We start from the raw sequence: 18,148 nt of genomic DNA, 5'->3' as shown, positions 1-18,148 counted from the left end.
TGATGAGGGAGGAAAGCAAAAACGGCAGGGCTGGGTTCTACCCTGGTCACCAGACGCCTCAGCCTCGCCTTCCTCGGGGCTGGGGGTCAATGGAGCCGGAGGAGGGCTTGGGTCACTGTCCGGCCATTGCGCAATAAGCAGGCTCACAGCTTCCTCTGACTCATCACCAGGGTTTAGGACGGATTGAGTTACTGCCTGGGTGTGGGGTGAATGGGGGTGAGTAGGAGGAGCACTGGCTCTTCACCTCTCTTCTGTGGGCATGGCCCGGTTCGGTGACCTGATAACCCCTGCTACCTACCAAATCTTTTTGATTTTCTTATTTTCTCTGCCCGGAAACTGGCTTGGTGCAGGCATGTATGTAAGTGATCAGAGTAACCAGCAATTTCGACCACTTATTATAAGCCAGGCACCTGACATGTATTAACATCATTTAAACCTTACAAACCCCTGGGGTTGAGGCTTGGCTCTGGCACTCAACTTGCTACAGACAGCTGCCATCTTGCTCTGTCTCTATTTCCTCTCCAATCTTACAGGATGGTGGCAGGAACTGGAAACCATATCTGTAGAACACCCAGCTCTGCACCTGATTCACAGAAGCTGTAGTCTCAGTCAGTGCCAGAGACCAGAAAATGGACCTCAAATCGACGTCAGCAAAAAGGAGAATAAATTATTGGCTCATATAAATGGTAACACCAGAGTGTTTGGCTTCAGGCATGGCCGGATCCAGGACCTCGGTGTCTCTTTACCTTTGGCTCTTTTTGCTCTGTGTGGGGTCACTCTCTTGGGCCATCTCTCTTCAGGTGACCTCGGGAATGGCAAATTTGTGTTTTCTTTCAAACCAGCCATCCAAGCAAAAAGGATGCTTTTCTGTCTCGTGGTTCAGGCAAAAATTCCAGAACTGGATCTCATTGGACAAACAGGATCACATGCCCGCCCTGAACCAATCGTGAGAGCAAAGCAATGTGCTCTGTTGATTGGCAGACTTCCAAATTGGGATGGGGTATTTGTGGGGAGAGGGGGTAGTGAAGCCCACACACGGACTGAATGATGTGAATTCATCCCCACATCATGGACTGAAAATTACAGAGTGTTCCATGAAGGGCAGTTGGTTGTTGGCACCCAAAAGGGGATGGCAGATGCTTGTTAGGGGAAAAGGTTAGAAGTCCACGAAAGTGCTCAAAACCATACGAACAAAAAGGATAAAATAAAGTAGTGGCAGTGCCCAGGAGACTCAAAATTAAAACCTATATAGAGGGGAGCCTGGGTGGTTTAGTTGGTTAAGTGTCTGATTCTTGGTTTCGGCTCAGGTCATGATCTCATGGTTTGTGGGTTCAAGCCCCCAATTAGGCTCCGTGCTGACAGTGCGGAGCCTGCTTGGGATTCTCTCTCCCTCCCTGCCCCTCCCCTGCCCACTCTCTATCTCTCTTTCTCTCAAAATAAATAAACTTAAAAAAAAATCCTGTTTTATATATATTTAATATGGACAGTTCACTAAACTGGTGTAATGTGTAAATAAATGCATGTTCAGAACGTACTCATGTCCCTCTGTGATCAACACCAGCATCCCCTTCAGCCATCCCTTGCCCTAGTAAAAAGTACTTTTGTGCAATGAGAGCTGTCTCACTTTCCTCCAGCTGCCCCTCTTGGCTCCCGCCCTGTCCATGATGGGAAACTCCTGGAGCCTCCCGAATATAAACCTTTTGATATTGGTGGTTGTCGTCCCTCTGCTTGGGAAGGGACAGTTAGATGTCAGAACCTCTCGTTTCCCTGGGTCACTCTTCTGCCAACTGGGAAGATCCTGTTACCCTTTTCACTGCCGGGTCTGGTCTGGGTGGGATTTCTGGACCTTTCCTTTAGCACTCCATGGCAAAGCTGCATTCCTTCAGTAAGACTAGACTGGAGGAATTTGCAGAGAGAGGCTGAAGCCCTGTAGTTCTGGTTCTTTGGGCTTAAGGATACAGAGAGTAGAAAGTGGTCAAACGTAAGGTGATAGGGAAAGCAACGTGTTAAAGATGATGCCTGGGATTTTGGGCTGGGGGCTGAGCTCAAGGTTTAGGGCTCAGTTCAGACGCCCCCCTACTTCCCTGACAGTGGTGGCGGTAGGAGTCTCCCTCTCTAACATCAATATCCTGCCAGTCCATCGCTAGTTTTATTTTCCACATCACAATTATCTCCATCAGAAATGTTCTTGGGTCATTTATTGGCTATGTCTGTCCCCGCCCCCCCTCCCCCCAACTGCACACCCCATCAGGTCAGGGACCACGTCTGCTTGCTCCCGCCTTTTCTCCAGTGTGCCTGGCACATACAGGCTCTCAATAAATATTCGTAGAATGAATGAATGCATGAATGAGCAACTCCTTCAACTGGTCTCAAAGCTGAACTAGTTCGAGCCCCGGCAAGCCTCGGGGTGCTATCTGTCCTTATGGGTTGCTGGCCCCATCCTTGTCAACTGGAAGGGTTTGGGTTCGGCGGTCTCCTTCTTGGGGGCTCCAGCGCCTGGACCCGTCCCCGAACCATGCACGCCCGATGGCCAGACGGCCGCTGTCCAGCGGGCCAGGAGTCTGCACACTACGCATGTGCTCAAATCCTACTCTTTCCGCACCCCCCCCCCGCCCCGCCCCGCCCCGCCTCCTCTGTTGGACACGAACGCGCCGGAGGGGCGTGCGCATGCGCTCTCGCCCCCGCGCCGCGCGCTACTTCCATGCGCCTGCGCCGCACTCACGACCGCTAAGGCGCCTGCGCACTGCCCGCCGCCCGCGGGCCCAGCCGGCGCTTGCGCGGTGCCACTGGCGAGTGTGGGGGGGGGGGTGAGGAGGTGGAGGAGGAGGAGGAGGAGGAGGTGGCGGCGAGAAGATGGCGACTTCGAACAATCCGCGGAAATTCAGCGAGAAGATCGCGCTGCACAACCAGAAGCAGGCAGAGGAGACGGCGGCCTTCGAGGAGGTCATGAAGGACCTGAGCCTGACGCGAGCCGCGCGGGTAAGGGGGCTGCCCGCGTCGACCCTTCGGGGCCGGGAAGGGAGGGAGGGGGCGCGTGTCCGGCGTGTGCACGGGGCGGGGGGCGCGCGCCGCGGGGGCGGGGCGCGCGCCGTGGGGCGGGGCTTGGCACAGCCGGAGGGTACAGGTGTCCCTACGCCCCGGGCATCGTGGGCGGGACAGGTGCCCCCACATCACCGATACCTGAAAGGGTGCAGGTGCCCCCACATCTATGCTACCTGGAGGTTGGGCTAGGTGTCACTACATCATTATTATCTGGAGGGGACAGGGGCCTCCACATCATTACTACCTGGAGGGAATAGGTGCCACCACATCATCGTTACCTGAGGAGGGACAGGTGTCCCTACATCCTTGCTACCTGAGGGGGACAGGTGCCTCCACATCACTGCTACCTAGGGGAGGCAGGAGGACACTGAGGTGTATGAACTGGGCGCTGCTTGCACGCATCATTGTTACCTGGGGAGGGGGATACATGCTCCCACATCGTTGGTACCTGGTGTGGGACCAGTGCCCCCACATCATTGCCGCCTGAGGGGAACAGCTGCCCCGACATCATTGCTATCTGAAGGGACAGGTGTCTCTGCGTCTTTGTCACCTGTGCCTTCACTCCCTGGGTGTTGGAGGAAGGACAGGTATATCCCCATTTGCAGACTTGAGGTGGGATCGGTACCTCTCTCTTTTGGGTTACCCGAGGGAAAGTTTTGTTGGCGTCCTCTCCTGTGGGGACCTGAGGGTGGTCAGGAAGGCAGATTGTGCTCCATTCTAGAGCTTGGAGTGGAGACAGCTACCCCTTCCCCGTGTAGCCCATATGGTGGGGACCAGGTTGTGTTCCTCCCACTGAGACAAGAGACAGCTGGCCGTGGATGGCTCCTGGCCTGTCAGGACCAGGGTGGAGGGACAGTTCTTCCTCAGGTTGATGGGTGTGTTTGGCATGCAGGGGCAGACCAGGTTACTAACCTCACCTGGGAAGCCACTGCGGGCCCTGAGCAGGGTTGGAGCTGGAGGTCTGTCTTTTCTCCTGGGCCCGTTTCTCCGGCCCAATGACCGCACTGAGGTGCCAGTCTCCTCGGGCCTCAGTATCCTCTTTTGTCAAGGGTGCCTAGCAAGTCCTTCCTTCTGGTTCAAGGAGGAGAGCACGCTTCGCACAGGTGACAGTAAGTCTCTGCTGCTTCCTGCAGAGTGGTGGGACCCTCCCCCTGTCCTGCACCCTGGGGCCTTGGGGAGGGTGTGGATGGGAGCTGCAGATCCCTATATAGGCGGTGTCCGGATTTGGCCTCTGATCTGACTGTCCCAGGCAGACATACCTCTGTGACATGAGCCTCAGTCTCTGATTCTTCAGGTGCAACTTTCGGGTCACGTTATTTACTAGTTAGTTGCTTGTTTGTCTGTGAGGTCGTGACTGTGTGGGCTAGAATGCGAATCTCTATTTCTGTGTATTTGTTTGGCACCTATTGATGGGGTGCCCACCATTGACCGGGTACTGCCTGTTCCTGCTCCAGCCACTTGTGCTTTTGCTTAGGATGTCGAAGAAGAGATAATTGGTGAATGAATGAATGAATGAATGAATGAAGTAAAGCAAGCAAGCAAACAAGCAAGCTTGCGCCTTGAGTGTCCCCATAAATCAGGGCTTCTGAGGGCAGGAATGTCTACTTCGTCGTGTCTCCAGCATGTAGCATGTGTTCGCATTCAGCTGTATGTAGTGTGGCAGGAAGAAGAAGGGGGTCACACAAGGCTGATGTCTGTCTTCATGATTGGAGGTCTGGGTTCTGTGTCGGGGTTGGAAGTGTATTATTGTTGTTAAAAAGGTTTCTTTAAAATAACAGCTTTATGGATTCGTGTACTATATAATTCACTTGTTGGAAGCGTAAAAATCAGTGTTTTTTAGTGTATTTACAGAGTTGTGCAACCATCACCGGTGGCGAATTCCAGAACATTTTCATCACCCTCAAAAGAATTCCCATCCCCACCAGCAGTCACTCCCCATTCCTCTCTCCCCCAGCCCCCCCATTTTTCTCTCCCCCAGCCCCTGGCAACCACCAGTCTGCTTTCTGTCTCTATGAATCTGCCTGTTCTGGACATTTCATATACATGGGATCATACGACATGTGGCCTTTTGTGTCTGGCTTTTTTCACTCAGCACGATAATTTCAAGGGTCATGCACATTGTAGCATATTATCAAAAAAACTTCATTGCTTTTAATGGCTGAGTAATACTCCATTGACTAGGAGGGCCACATTTATTTTTCTGTCATCTATTGATGGATTTAGAAGAGATTTTTGAGATACGTGGATAGGAGTTCTCTCGGTCCTGGGAACCATTTCTGTCTCCCACCTCCCTCTCTGTTGTCTTCTTTTACATTGGGAGTTGGGTGTGAGCCCCGGGTGGAGGTGAGCTTACACTGGATATTGTGAGACAGAGCAATGTTCTGTACTGGGGGCAATTCTGTCCCTCAGGGACATTGGGCAATGTCTGGAGACATTTGGGTCGTGTCGTCTGGGGGAGGAGGTGCTACTGGCATCTAGTAGGTAAAGAAGGGATGCCGTTCAGCACCTCAGAATTCATGGATGTCCCCCACCACAGAGAGTGATCCAGCCCCAAATGTCAGCAGTGCTTAGGCTAAAAATCCTTCAGTTTGGAGGAAAGGTTGAATGAGCAGGGGTGCAACCTTTGCACCTGGGCAGATAGAGTTCAAAGCTCTCTACCCACCTGTATGGCTGTGCCATTTTGGACAGGCTGATGGCTTTTCCCACACCTGGGGCCAGGATGAGCAAAGTCTTTCCAACCCCGTTTGGCCATTGCATGTGATGAGTGGCGTATCTGCGGTGCCTGGTGCAGGTGAAGTGAACACGCCTGATTCAGGCACCCCCTCTGCCCGCCCGTGGCTGCAGCCTTCCACACCGCCTTCCCCTGTGATAGATGCTGAAGTTTCACCTCTACATGTGAACAGGCGGCACATGGCCAGTTTGGTACCTGCTCCTTCCCGTGAATTCTTTGACAGCATGTCCACTCTTGGAATGAGCAGGGCTACTTAAGTTCCCATGTGTCAGCCTACAGTCCTTGGTGATGGTAGGCATGTCAGTATCGTGTGAAAGCAGGCATGCAGCCTTTTTGTATAAATCCATGCTGTCACCTCACCCGGGGACAGGGACCCCGAGGACCGGATTTGGTATTGGGATGGGGTGTGATGTCAGGGAGACCACTTTGAAATCGCAGGGTAGAGGGGTGGATGCATGAGTATTCCATTCTTGTCCTCAGACTTGGGGCAGCCCGAAGTGCAGGGAGGGTGGTGGTGCTCTGCTGTGTGACTTTGGGCAGGTCTCTTAACCTCTCTGGGCCTCAGAATCCTGACCTGTAAAGTTGCAGCAGCACATTTCAGGGACTGTTCAGGGACTATCTCGGGTGCTGGGGAGCCGGCAGCATACGAGGCATGTGAGGGCCATGCTCTTGGGGGAGCGAGTGTGGTTTTAGGGGGGATAGGAGAATCCCGGCAAATGAACAAAACATATGTTCTTGGAGAGAGGCAACAGAGTGATGTGCTAGTACTGGCTACGGTGGGGGGCTGACATCCTGGTGGTGAGACGGAGCCCCTCACACTGGGGAAGAGTTCCCCAGGTGGGGGACAGGCAGGTGCCGAGGCCCTCAAGTGGGAAGGGCTTGGTGAGGTTGAGAAAACACATGAGAAGACTGTGAGGCTGGCATGTAGAGAGAACAAGAGTCGAGGTGAGGTCGGAGTGGCTTGTCGAGCCCTGGATTTCACCAAGGGAGGGGCCCTGGGAGGGTTTGTGATGGTGAATGGCGAGCCTTTGCGTATTGAGGTGCAATTCCCCGTGCATTCAGTTTACTCCCTTAAAGCGTACTATTCAGGGGTTTTGGGTATGTTCACAGAGTTGTGCAGCCATCGCCAGTCAACTTGGGAACATTTCCATCACTCCAGCAGGAAACCCCATGCCCCCTCCCCCAGCCCCTGGCAACCACTAATCTGCTTTCTGTCTCTATGGATTTGTGTGTTCTGGACTTTTTATGTAAATGGAATCACACAAGGTGTGGCCTTTTGTGTCTGGCTTCTTTGACTCTGCACGATGTTTTCAAGGTTCATCCACATTGTCGTGTGTGTCAGTGCTTCATTCCTTTTATAAAAATTGTGGTAAAATACACAGGCCATAAAATTTACCACCTTCACCCTTTTTGTGCATACAGCTCAGCGGCATTAAGTACATCCACCATGTTGGGCCTGTGCGTCGTTCCCTTTTTAAGGCTGAATAATACTCCATTTTGTGGCTCCGCTCCTTTCCATATATCCATTCATCCATCAAGGGACATTTGGGTTGTTTCCGCCTTTTGGCCATTGTGAGTATCGCTGTCGCGGACATACGCGCCCAGGAGCTTGTGTGGCTGCGGGTCTTCTCCCTTGAGTGTGTACCAAGGAACGGAGGTGCTTGGCCGGAGAGTAACTAGGTGCTAGGCCGAAGAGTAACTCCCCACTTCACCATTCGAGGACTCTTCGTGTCTCACAAAGGTGGCTGTGAGCTGAACGGGCAAGGGCAGGCAGCTGGTGAGAGGCTGCTTAAGCACCTACGTCGGGGACCGGGCAGAGGTGACTTGAGCAAGGAGGTGTCTGTGGCAGTGACCAGGATCCGTGGCTTTTGGTGATATTTCGGCAACAGAGCCGTCTGAGTGTGCGGGTAGATCTCGTGGCGGGAGCCAGGGGAAGGAACGGGGTGTGTCACCTGCCTGCCCGGGACTCAGGACACAGCAGGCTCTGTGTGTGACTGATCACTGAGCATCCCAGGGAGCAGCACCTGGGCCAGAGAAAGCCCACACGCCAAGCAGTCCGTGGCGGCCCAGCCAGGGCTGCCAGTTATGGCTGCACCGAAGGAGGGTGTTCTCCTGGCCCTACCCTGTTATGGGGGTGGCTCTGCACAGGCTGGAGGAAAACGGGTCCCTGGGCGGCAGGCATCGCGCAGCGGTGGCTCGGGTTAGCTGAGCGTGAAGGCCGCCCCCGGTCCTGGCCCCAGTCCTGGCTTTGGCACTGTTTGCCTCTGTGCCGGCTGCTTCAAGTGTCTGGTGCCATCTGCAGCCTCAACACACACGCACGCAGGACTCCCCGAGCTGCTCTGTTTGAGAGGATGGAGTGAGCCATCTCCCGCCCCCAGAAAGCCCCAGCAGTCTCCTGCTCTCCAGGTTGTGAGCTGCACACTGAGTTGAACAGGATAGGGGCCTCTAAAACGATTTGCCCACGTCCTGCCCCCCAGAACCTGTGGCTGTGGCCTTATTTGGAAAAGACGTAGATGAAATCAGGGTAAGGAACTCGAGATGAGATCATACTGGATTTAGGGTGGTCCTAAATCTAGTGACTGGTGTTTTCATAAGAGGAGAACACACAGGCGCATACGGGAGAAGGCCATGTGATGACGGAGGCAGAGCCGGGAGTGCTGCACCCGTGAGCCGAGGATGCCTGGAGCCCCCAGGGGCTGGAAGAGACCAAGGAAGATCCTCCCCTAGAGCCTCCGGAAGGAATGCGACCCTGCTGACACTTAGATTTCAGACGTGTGGTCTCCAGAACTGTGAGGGAATAAAGTCCTGTTGTTTTACACTTCTCAGTTTGTGGTCGTTTGTGACGGCGGCCCCAGGTCACTCTCTCCCCTGGCTAAGGCAGAGTCTGGGTGCCTTGTTGAAACCACCTTGGGACAGTGGGCCTGGGGGCTGTCTGCAGATGCACACATCTGTCCTTCTCTGGCCCACTGGCACAGGCCGTGTGGCCTAGAGCGCACCCTTCATTCGTCTGTCATCAGGAACTGGAGACCCACAGTCCGTTGCTGGTCTCCAGGCCAGTGGTGACTGAACCAGAGGGATAACACCAGGAGCAAGGCCCGGGGGGCGAGATGAGTATTTGGGGTTGTATCCTAAGACAGTGGGTAGAGTTTGCCCTCTGCACCCTTGGTTCCTGATCCCTGCCTGGCACCATGTGGCCTTTACTCAGTCCCTGATCCTTGATGCTCAGCCCCCCTCAGAGAGGAGGTGTCGTCTTCCCCATTGTGCAGATGGGGAAACTGAGGCCCAGAGTGGTGTCCTAGCTGGGAAGTAGAGTTGCTGCTCAGCCCTGAGACAATCGCACAGAACGTGTCCAAAACAAGGAATTAAAACCATAAACTAGAACCTTCTATCGCTTGCCAGAGCATGCTTGGTCCCACTTGGGTCTTGGCTTCTCTGAGATGTGATTGTTTCTGCAGCTAAACCCACGTTCCTCTGCCGGCTTAGACCCGGGAATACATGTTTTCTGTCATTAACTATTGTTGTTACAGAAGTGGTGGCTCTGGGGTGCATCACATGGCCCTTTGTGTGTGACCCATGGCTCTTCTCCCTATGAAAGTCATTTCCTAGATCAGGCTGGGAGCTGCAGTCTCCACAGCCTGCAAGAGACCAGCTTCTAAGTTGTCATTTGAAAGGAGGGAGCCCCAGCCTTGTTTCCAGCCTTTCCATGCGTGCTTCCCACAGGTGACTGTTGAGTGTCCCCCACTAGCCTGAGGTCCTGGGAACCCTTCCCAGAGCTCATGCCCGGTCCCAGACACCCCTGGTTCCATGCACACTACAGGTCCAGAAAGTCCTCCTGGATTCCCCAGAACAGGTGGACCCTACCACAGCACCCTGTCACCACCTGCCACCACCTGCTGAATCCATACACATGGCAGTTCCGCTCCTGAGCATGTGCCCGCACGGTGAAAATGGGCTCAAGCAAACACTTGCTGGGCAAGAGGAGCGTGTGACCGGCTGAGGGACAGGATGAGAGCTGAGGGCTTAGTCCCGAAGATACCTGCTCACTTCCTTGACTGACTCATGATTAGAAATCTGTGTCTTGTGGCTTCCCAGCACCCAGCAGCAAACATAAAATCAAAACAACTTTCTCCAAGGAGTCCAGCCCTCCCTTTGTTGACCCTGTCAACACCTGGGGAAAGTAGATATAACCAGTTTTCTTCTATTTAACGTAGAATGGTAGTGGGGACCCGCTGAATTGATTTTTTAACCTGCCAATCCAGGGATCAGTAAGCTGCGCTTGTTTTTGTAAATAAAGTTTTATTAGAACACGACCACGCCCATTCGTTTATGTCTCATCTGTGGCAGAGTTGAGTCATTTTGACGGAGACCACCTGGTCTGCAGAGGCGACAATACGTACCGTCTGGCGCTTTGTAGAAGGAGTTTGCGGGCCCCAGGACAATGGGTTTGTCCTGCAGTTTGAGACCTGCTGACTTAGAGCAACAGGGAAGGTTGGGAAGATGGTGGGCGGTTGTTCTCTCACTTTCCGGGGCCCCTGAACCACCTTGGAGATGAAGGATGCAAACTCCTGGACTCCTCCCAGATTCTGCTTCTGAAGATCCACTGTGGGAGCCTGAATTCTGAGTGGGGACCTGAAGACCTTGTCGTGCAGGCCTTTCCAAGAGGCCTGTGCACTGTGGTCACCAGGGCTGTGCCAAGCAGAGGGAGAGGGCCAGCCTTGGTCAGGGGTGTGAACCAGCTGTCTGGCGGTAGGTTGGTGGCACGGTGGTATTTGTTGGTCCATAGAGCCAAGGAAGGTGTTCCACTGTCATTGTTCCTAAAGCTGGCCAGGGGTACAGTGCAAAGTGACTCCTGTCCTTGCAGTGGGCCTTCTGGTCCTGGTTGGAATTAATTAGATTTCTCTGGGTCAGAGCTGGGCCATTGCAGGTATTGTGGGAGGCTAAGTGTCAGCCCTTTTCTGCTGCTTTCTGTGTTGGGGGCTTTCTGGTTTCTGGTGCTGGGGGATTTCTGTTTCTGCAGGCTCAGCGGTCAGGATTCAGAGTACTTACTTGGTGCTAGGGAGTTTTTTCAAATGGGACCCTCTGGAAAATGCCGTGGTGATGTCAGGGGTGGGATGTGGCCTGGAAGCATCAAAGATGCGTGGTACCTACTGGGTGCTCACCCCATCCATTTCTGCCTCCAGGGGCATTTGGCAGCATCTGGGGATGTTTTTGGTTGTCAGGACTTAGAGCCGGAGGATGCTATGCTATTGGTATCTGGTGGGTGGAGTGGGGATGCTGCTCAACACCCTGCAGTGCCCTGACAGCTCCACCCCACCTGTGGTGCCCCCCAACCCCGACAGCCCCTTCCCAGAGGATAACCTGGCTCCAGGTGTCTGCGGTGCTAAGGCTGAGCAACCCTGCTATGGCAGCCCTCGATATGCTGGGGTTGTGCAGGCGCAGAAGGGCTGGGTGGAGCCCCGGTTCCATGAGATACGAGCGTCAAGCCTGGCAACAGGTAACAACACCCCCGGGCAGCGATGGTATCCTCCCCAGTTTCTAGAGGGGGAGACTGAGGCTTGGAGAATGTCACAGAGCATTAGAAACAGGTGAGTTGGGGTTCGATCCGAGTTGGACTAACCCAGTGTCCTGTATGTTTTCTTTCTTTTCGCACCGCTCTGGGAGTTTGCCAGCCGGTCAGGGTGGAGCAGAGCCTTCCGGGCTCCTAGAACCCTGTGCTCTAGGAGCATAGACTTTCATGGGTAGAGCAGCGGCGAGGGAGGTGGGGCAGGTGGTGGAGAGCCCTGGGCCAGACCCTGCATGTGGGCCATGGGGAGCCATGGAAGGTTCCAGCAGGATGACAACATAAGTGACATGAAGATGCAGGGAGTGGCAGGAGCCAGACTTGCTAGAGCCCACGTGTGTATGGCCAGTGGGTTGTTGCAGTAACCCACGAGAAAGAGCTGCTGCTTTTCCTGTTGCAGATATGAGAAACTGGTGGGAGAGGTGATATGGCTCACTGTGTGTGGAGGGGCCAGGTTTGAACCCATGCCTGATTCTGGGGCTCATGTTTTTCTTAACGTAGGCATAGAGGGACCCTTTTGTATGCTGGACTTTAGTTCATATCCATCTGTTGAGGATCATGAAGGTTGTCCCTGGGTTTTTGCAAACCAGACATTCATCACATTTGTCCCCATGCATGCACACACCAGGTGTGGCCTCACCTGTGTGTCCTTACCTGTGTGTCCTTGTGCTCCATAGCAGGGAGGGGGTATGCAGCAGCTTAGGGTGGGCCATGGTGAGGACAAAGGGAGGGCTGATTTGGGACATGTAGGGGGTAATAGTGACAGAGTTAATCAGGAGGTCAGAGGAAGGAGGGCAAGGTGGGGCTCACTGTGATGGGGGAACCACAGAGAACCAGGGGTGGGGGTGGGAGAGTCCTATTTTGCTTTGGAGCTCATGGGATGGAATGGCCCCCTGATTCTGGCTGGGGTGTCTCTGACCTCCTCTCCTTCCTCCTGCTTCCACATCCAGCCCAATGCCAGAGGTGGGTGCCCAGCCCCAGCTGGGCGTAGCCATGGTGCTGCCGGTCAGATGGGGGTCCAGGTGCACAAACAAGGAAGCCACTGCCTGCCTCACGGGCCAAGGACATAGAGAGAGTCAATATTTATTATTTGCCAAATGGAAACAAAGTACAGAAAATGTGGGGGGATTCTGTAGCACCTGGTGCCAAGCCCAGGGCCATGGCTGCTAGGCTTCTCCTTGCTTCCTTCTGGGTGAGCTTAGATCCGGGTGAGCTTCCTCTGTGCTCTACTTCCTCTCTGTGAAGCAGAGGTCACGGTGGTCTCTGGTCACTCTGTGGTCAGATTTAGGTTAATGCACGTAAGGCATCCAGAATCGGGCCAGTACATAGATGCTCACTGCGTGGTCGCTGCTGCTGAGCTCCTGGAGGTGTGTGCACAGTGAACGCATGGCGGCGCTCAGTGGGCACTTTTCAGGTGGCGGGTGTTCAGCAGGCACACTGTGTGTACTTAGCAGGTGCTCAGCAGGTACCTGGCAGCAGGCACATAGTGGACTCTTGGTGGGCACACCACAGACACTCAGCAGGCATTTAGCGTGCACACAATAAGTACTTGAGCATTCAGCAGGCACACAGTATGTGTTCAGCAAGCATTCAGCAGGAATTCAGCAGGCACACAGGATATGCTCAGCAGATACTCAGCAGGCACGTAGTGGGCATTCAGCAGGTGCTAAGCAGACACTGGACTGTGACTTCCTTGAGGGCAGGCCTGTCTCCAGTTCATTCTGGAATTGCCTAGGTGCAAGCGTCCTTTAAAAGGGCCAACTTCCCACCACACAGTCAGGCTTACCCCCCTTAAATACCAAGAATGTGTTGTGTATTCCTGTTATCAATCTGGAACACGTAACATGGTGCCGAGGGGCCAAGGACCCAGGTGGGAACATGGTGGTCTTTCTGGAGCTTCAGTCTGCCTGAACAACTTCAGGGAGAAGGTTTGAGTATTGACCATGCGTGGTGTTTTATGGGATGGACTGCAGATGCATGTGGGCTTGGGGCCAGTGGGCCTGGGGCAGCATGATGCCCTGGGAAACAGCATTAAGAAGTGTCAAGGTTGCCCAGTGAGGTCTCCCTGCAGTGGCCACAGTTTGGACTGGAAGGTCCATTGCTCCAGTCAGTATGTATTGAGCACCTACCTGGTGTTGTGTTGTGGGGATGCCTTGCTGAACAAGTCACTGGAAACAGTGGCCAGCTGGTCTCCAGCCCTCAGGTCATGGCTCTAAGAGAGTGAAATGGGGTGGGCACCCTTTGGGGGAGGCGATGTTTGAACTGAGCCCGGGGGATGAGGACGGACGAGCCATGGGAATGGAGACTCTGAAGCTTGTCATAGAGGGGAATCCTGACCTGATCGAGCTCAGGGAATGCTACCTTGTGGGCCCTGGTCAGGGTCTGGTAGTGGGGTGCTCTAGGAAGGTTTTAAGCAGGGCTGTGATGTGAGATGTAGGTTTAGCAAAGATTCCTCTGACTGCCATATGAGGGGTTGCAGGGACATGAGAGGAAACTGGGGCAGGAGTCTCCTCCCTCCACGCACGCCCCCCAGAGGTCATGGGTGCTAGATTCATTACAAACCAGGACTTGCTGACTTGGCACATGTTCTTTCATCTAAGAATCAGGAATCTGATTCCCCAGGCAGATGATGAGGTGGGGGGGGGGGGGGTATATTAAATAGCCTTGACTTTGTGCTCTGGGGGCCCCGGTACTGAGGAAAGGCATTTTTGCAAGAGACCCGGAGTCCTAATTTCATATGTAAATTCCTCTTTCTCTGTGGTCCCAGCTTGACACCCCACTGGTCATGGGGGCTTCAACCCAAAGCTGGGGTGTGGCATTCTGTCCAGAGAGGTGAGTCTCTGCCTGGAAGGACAGACTTCCTGAGTCAGCTAGTGGACCAGCACTCATTCCCAGATACAGCCTAAATGCTCCATGGTCTCTCTCTCATTGCCTAGGGCTCCCTGTCCAGGGGTGGAGTCCCTTGAGAACTTTTGCAGCCTGCCTTCCCTGCTGCTGGGCTTGCAGGGAAGCTCTCCGCCACACCTTTTTTTCCCTTTAAAAAAAAAAAAATCATTTATGTCTCAAAACTGATGAAAATTGAAAACAGAAAACCTAAAGCACTTCCTGTTTCTTCCGTGCATCTGACACGGCTCACCTGGGCGCAGGAGGGGTGGGGGTGGGGGCGGGGGGGTGACTGCCAGCTGGTCATTTGCCTGGAAATCTCTGGGAGGAAGTGTCGGCCCAGCCAGGCAGAGTGCCTGGGGCTAGCTCTGCAGGGCCAGCCAGTCCTCGGACCCGAGGGCTGGGGACATGGGGCAGCAGAGCATGTCTCGCAAAGGGGTCACTGTGTCCACACCCAGCCTGGCTAAAAAGCTTTTCTCAGTAAGTTCAGTGTTTCTCAAGTAACTGAACCAGCTGCCCTCTTCTATGGGTCCTTTTGCACCTGTGAGCATCGTGCTTTCTCCATTCCTTCTGTCCTCCCAGGCAGGCGGGGTTTGATAGCTGTAATTAGGACGGGAGCGGCTCATTAAATCATCACGGAATCAATGCACAGCCCCGGGAGTGATTTGTAGGACCGGCAGCCTCAGTCTTTGCCTGCAGGTGGCAAGGAGATGCTAATTCCCTCACCGCTGGCTCAGCACTTGCAGAGGGAGGAGCCCTGAGGGTCCATAACAGGGCCCTGCTGGGGACCACTTGTGTCCCCCGCTATCACCCCAGCGACTAGCCAAGTGGCTCTCTCTGGCTCAAGCCCTGCCTCTGCTGGCTTCCCTCAAATGACTCCACTTCTCGGTGTCTCAGTTTCCCATCTGTAGAGTTGTACAGATTAGGACATAGCTCTGTGCCTGACTGGCATCAGGGTGCCCCGTGGGACAGCTGTGAGGGCAGGGTCTCACCCTTTGCACCCGTGGGCCATGGTTTGGCATGTGACAGATGCCACCACATGGCTGTTCAGATTTGTTTGGGGGGGGGGCAGTGGGCTTATTCATTTCTCTTCACTTTTTCTTTTGAGATAGTTTTGGATTCAGCGAGAAGTACAGACCATTTCATTACCTCCTCACCACCTTGAACATGTCACGTGTCAGTGAGGGTGTCAGCACGGTTCTATTAACTAGACTCTGGAGTGCCTTTGGATTTCCCCAGATGTCCACCAGTGTGACCTTTTTCTGGCCCAGGATCCCGTCCAGGCTCCCATGTCGCATTTGGTCGTCGTGTGTCCTTGGTCTCTGATCCAGGGCCACTGCTTAGGGTTTCTGTGTCATCTGTGACCTTCAACCCCTTGATGAGAACTGCTCTATCTTTTTGTTGCTCAGGGTGGTTTTCTGGTATTTTCTTGCAGTTGAGCTGAGGTGGTGGGTTTTGGGCAGGAATCCCATAGTGCCAATTGTCTTTTTATAGTTTTCCTTTTTTTAAATTGTGCTAAAACATACATAAAATTTATCATCTTAAAAATTGTTATTTTATTTTAATTGAAAAAATTAATGTTTATTTATATTAGAGAGGGGGACGGACAGAGCACGCGCGGGGGAGGGGCAAAGAGAAGAGACAGAATCTGAAGCAGGCTCCGGGCTCCAAGCTGTGAACTGTCAGCAGAGTCTCAAACTCATGAGCAGTGAGATCATGATCTGAGCTGAGCCACCCAGGGCCCCTTACTTTAATTTTTTAAGTCAATTTATTTATTTTGAGACAGAGAATCCCAAGCAGGCTCCACACTGTCAGTGCAGAGCCGGGTGCGGGGCTTGAACTCACGAACTGTGAGATCATGACCTGAGCCAAAATCAATAGTTGGACGCTTAACCGGCCGAGCCACCCAGGGGCCTACTGATCTTAATTATTCTTATATGTGTGGTTCAGGGGCATAAAACACGTTCACATTGTGGTGGTGCTACCATCCCCATCTCCGGAACTTTTTTCATCTTGCGAAACTGAAACTCTGTCCCCATTAAACACTAATTCCTCGCCCTCTCTCCCCCTGCCCCTGGCTCCTACTTTTCTACTTCCCTGTCTCTGTGTATCGGACCACTCATATAAGTGGACTCAGAGTATTTGTCTTTTTGTGATGGGCTTAATTCACTTAGCATGCTGTCCTCAGTGTTATAGGACGCATCGGTGTCGTAGTGTGTCAGAATTTCCTTTCTTTTTTAGGCTGAATGATATTTCGTTGTATGTATGCGTCACATTTTGTTTATTCACTTACCTTTCGGTCGGCACTTGGGTCTCTTCCACCTTTTGGCTGCTGTGAACACGGGTGAACAAATCCCTGCTTCCAGGGTATACATAGACGGAAGTGGGATTGCTGGATCATATGGCAGTTCCCTGTTTAATTTTTTTTGAGGAACTGCCCCGTTTTCCACAGCAGTTGCACCATTTTGTATTTTCACCAGTAGGGTACAAGGGTTCCAGTTTCTCCACATCCTCACCACTTGTTGTTTTATAGTGTTTTTTATTCTATCGATATGGGTGTGAGGTGGTATCTCATTGTGGTTTGATATGCATTTCCCTAATGACTAGTGACATTGAGCGTCTTGTTATGTGCCTGTGGCCATTTGTAGATCTTCTCTGGAGAAATGTCTATTCAAGGCTTTTGCCCGTTTTTGATTTGTTTTTTTGTTGTTGAGTTTTAGGAGTTCTGTAGACGTTCTGGATATTAATCCCTTATCCGATTTATGATTTGCAAATGTTTTCTCGCGTTCCATGAGAACGGGGCCTTTTCACTGTGTCGATTGTGTCCTTTGTTACACAAGTGTTTTTAATTTTGATAAAGTCCAATTTATGTATTTTTCCTTTTGTGGAGTATGCTTTTGGTGTTATAGCCAAGAAGTCATTGCCAAATCTAATGTTATTAAGTCTTTCCTCTGTTTTTTTTTTTCTGAGTTTTATAGTTTTAGCTTTCAGCCTTTGATCCATGTCGATTTTTATATATGGAATAAGGTGTCGGTCCAACTCCGTTCATCGCCTATGGAGATCCAGTTTTCCCAGCACCGCTTGTTGAAAAGACCGTCCTTTCTCTTTTGAATGGTCTTGGCTCCCTTGTCAAAAATCATTTGACCATGTATGTGAGAGTTTATTTCGGGGCTTTCTATGCCGTTGGTTTCTATGTCTGTCTTTATGCCAGTACCACACTGTCTTTATCACTGTAGCTTTGTAGTAAGTTTAGAAGTCAGGAAGTGTAAGTCGGCCAACTTTCTTTTTTTTTTTTTTTTTTAAAGGTTGTCTTGGCTATTCAGGGTCCTTTGAGATCCATATGAATTTTATGTAGATTTTTCTCTTTCTGCAAAAATCGTTGTTGGGATTTTGATAGGGGTTGCATTGACTCTAGATTACTTTGGGCAGTATTACCTCTTAACAACATGAAGTCCTGCTGTCCTCCTCCCAGCTGTGTGACCCTGGGCAAGCATATACCCGGGTCCTGTCAGATTCCCCATCGTGACTCCTCAGGTGCACTTGTGGAGGGGGTCATCTGTGTCAGTGCATGGATAGCCCTTAGGACTATACCTGTGTGCAGTTGGTGCTCTATGTAGGAAGTCGTGTCTGCTGACTGCCCTGCAGAGGCTACCAGCTTAGAGGAGAGAAGAGGCTGCAGGAGGGTGGGGCCAAGCTGGGAGGGCTGCCTGGAAGAGGAGAGCTCTGTGGTGGGACAGGAGGGAGGTAGAGAGGGGAAGGGTCTTTGGGAAGAGGAGGAATGACATGTATGGAGGCACAGAAGCTTGGAGGGGGATTGTCAGGGGCATGACTGTTCTATAAGGTGAATCTGGGTAGGGGGTGAGTGGCAAGAGAAGAGAGAGAGGGGTGGGAGTCAGATCTGGAAGGGCCTCAAGAGCCAAGCTGGGGAGCTT

The 18,148-nt window shown here is 52.7% G+C and overlaps 1 protein-coding gene across 2 annotated transcripts in view; it reads left to right on the top strand.

Moving 5' to 3' along the window:
- The first annotated feature begins 2,807 nt into the window (after positions 1 to 2,807).
- CRTC1 (CREB regulated transcription coactivator 1) overlaps positions 2,808 to 18,148 on the top strand; it is a 70,772-nt gene continuing 55,431 nt past the window's right edge. For both annotated transcript variants that reach the window (XM_053219599.1, XM_053219597.1), the window contains exon 1: positions 2,808 to 2,979. In XM_053219599.1, the coding sequence (XP_053075574.1) occupies positions 2,854 to 2,979 (126 nt within the window). In that variant the 5' untranslated portion in view covers positions 2,808 to 2,853. The remainder of the gene's footprint in view (positions 2,980 to 18,148) is intronic.

This window comes from Acinonyx jubatus, chromosome A2, assembly GCF_027475565.1.
Source record: "Acinonyx jubatus isolate Ajub_Pintada_27869175 chromosome A2, VMU_Ajub_asm_v1.0, whole genome shotgun sequence".
NCBI lineage: Eukaryota > Metazoa > Chordata > Mammalia > Carnivora > Felidae > Acinonyx > Acinonyx jubatus.
The sequence above is the reverse complement of the archived record's forward strand: the minus strand, read 5'-3'. Positions and strand labels throughout refer to the sequence as shown.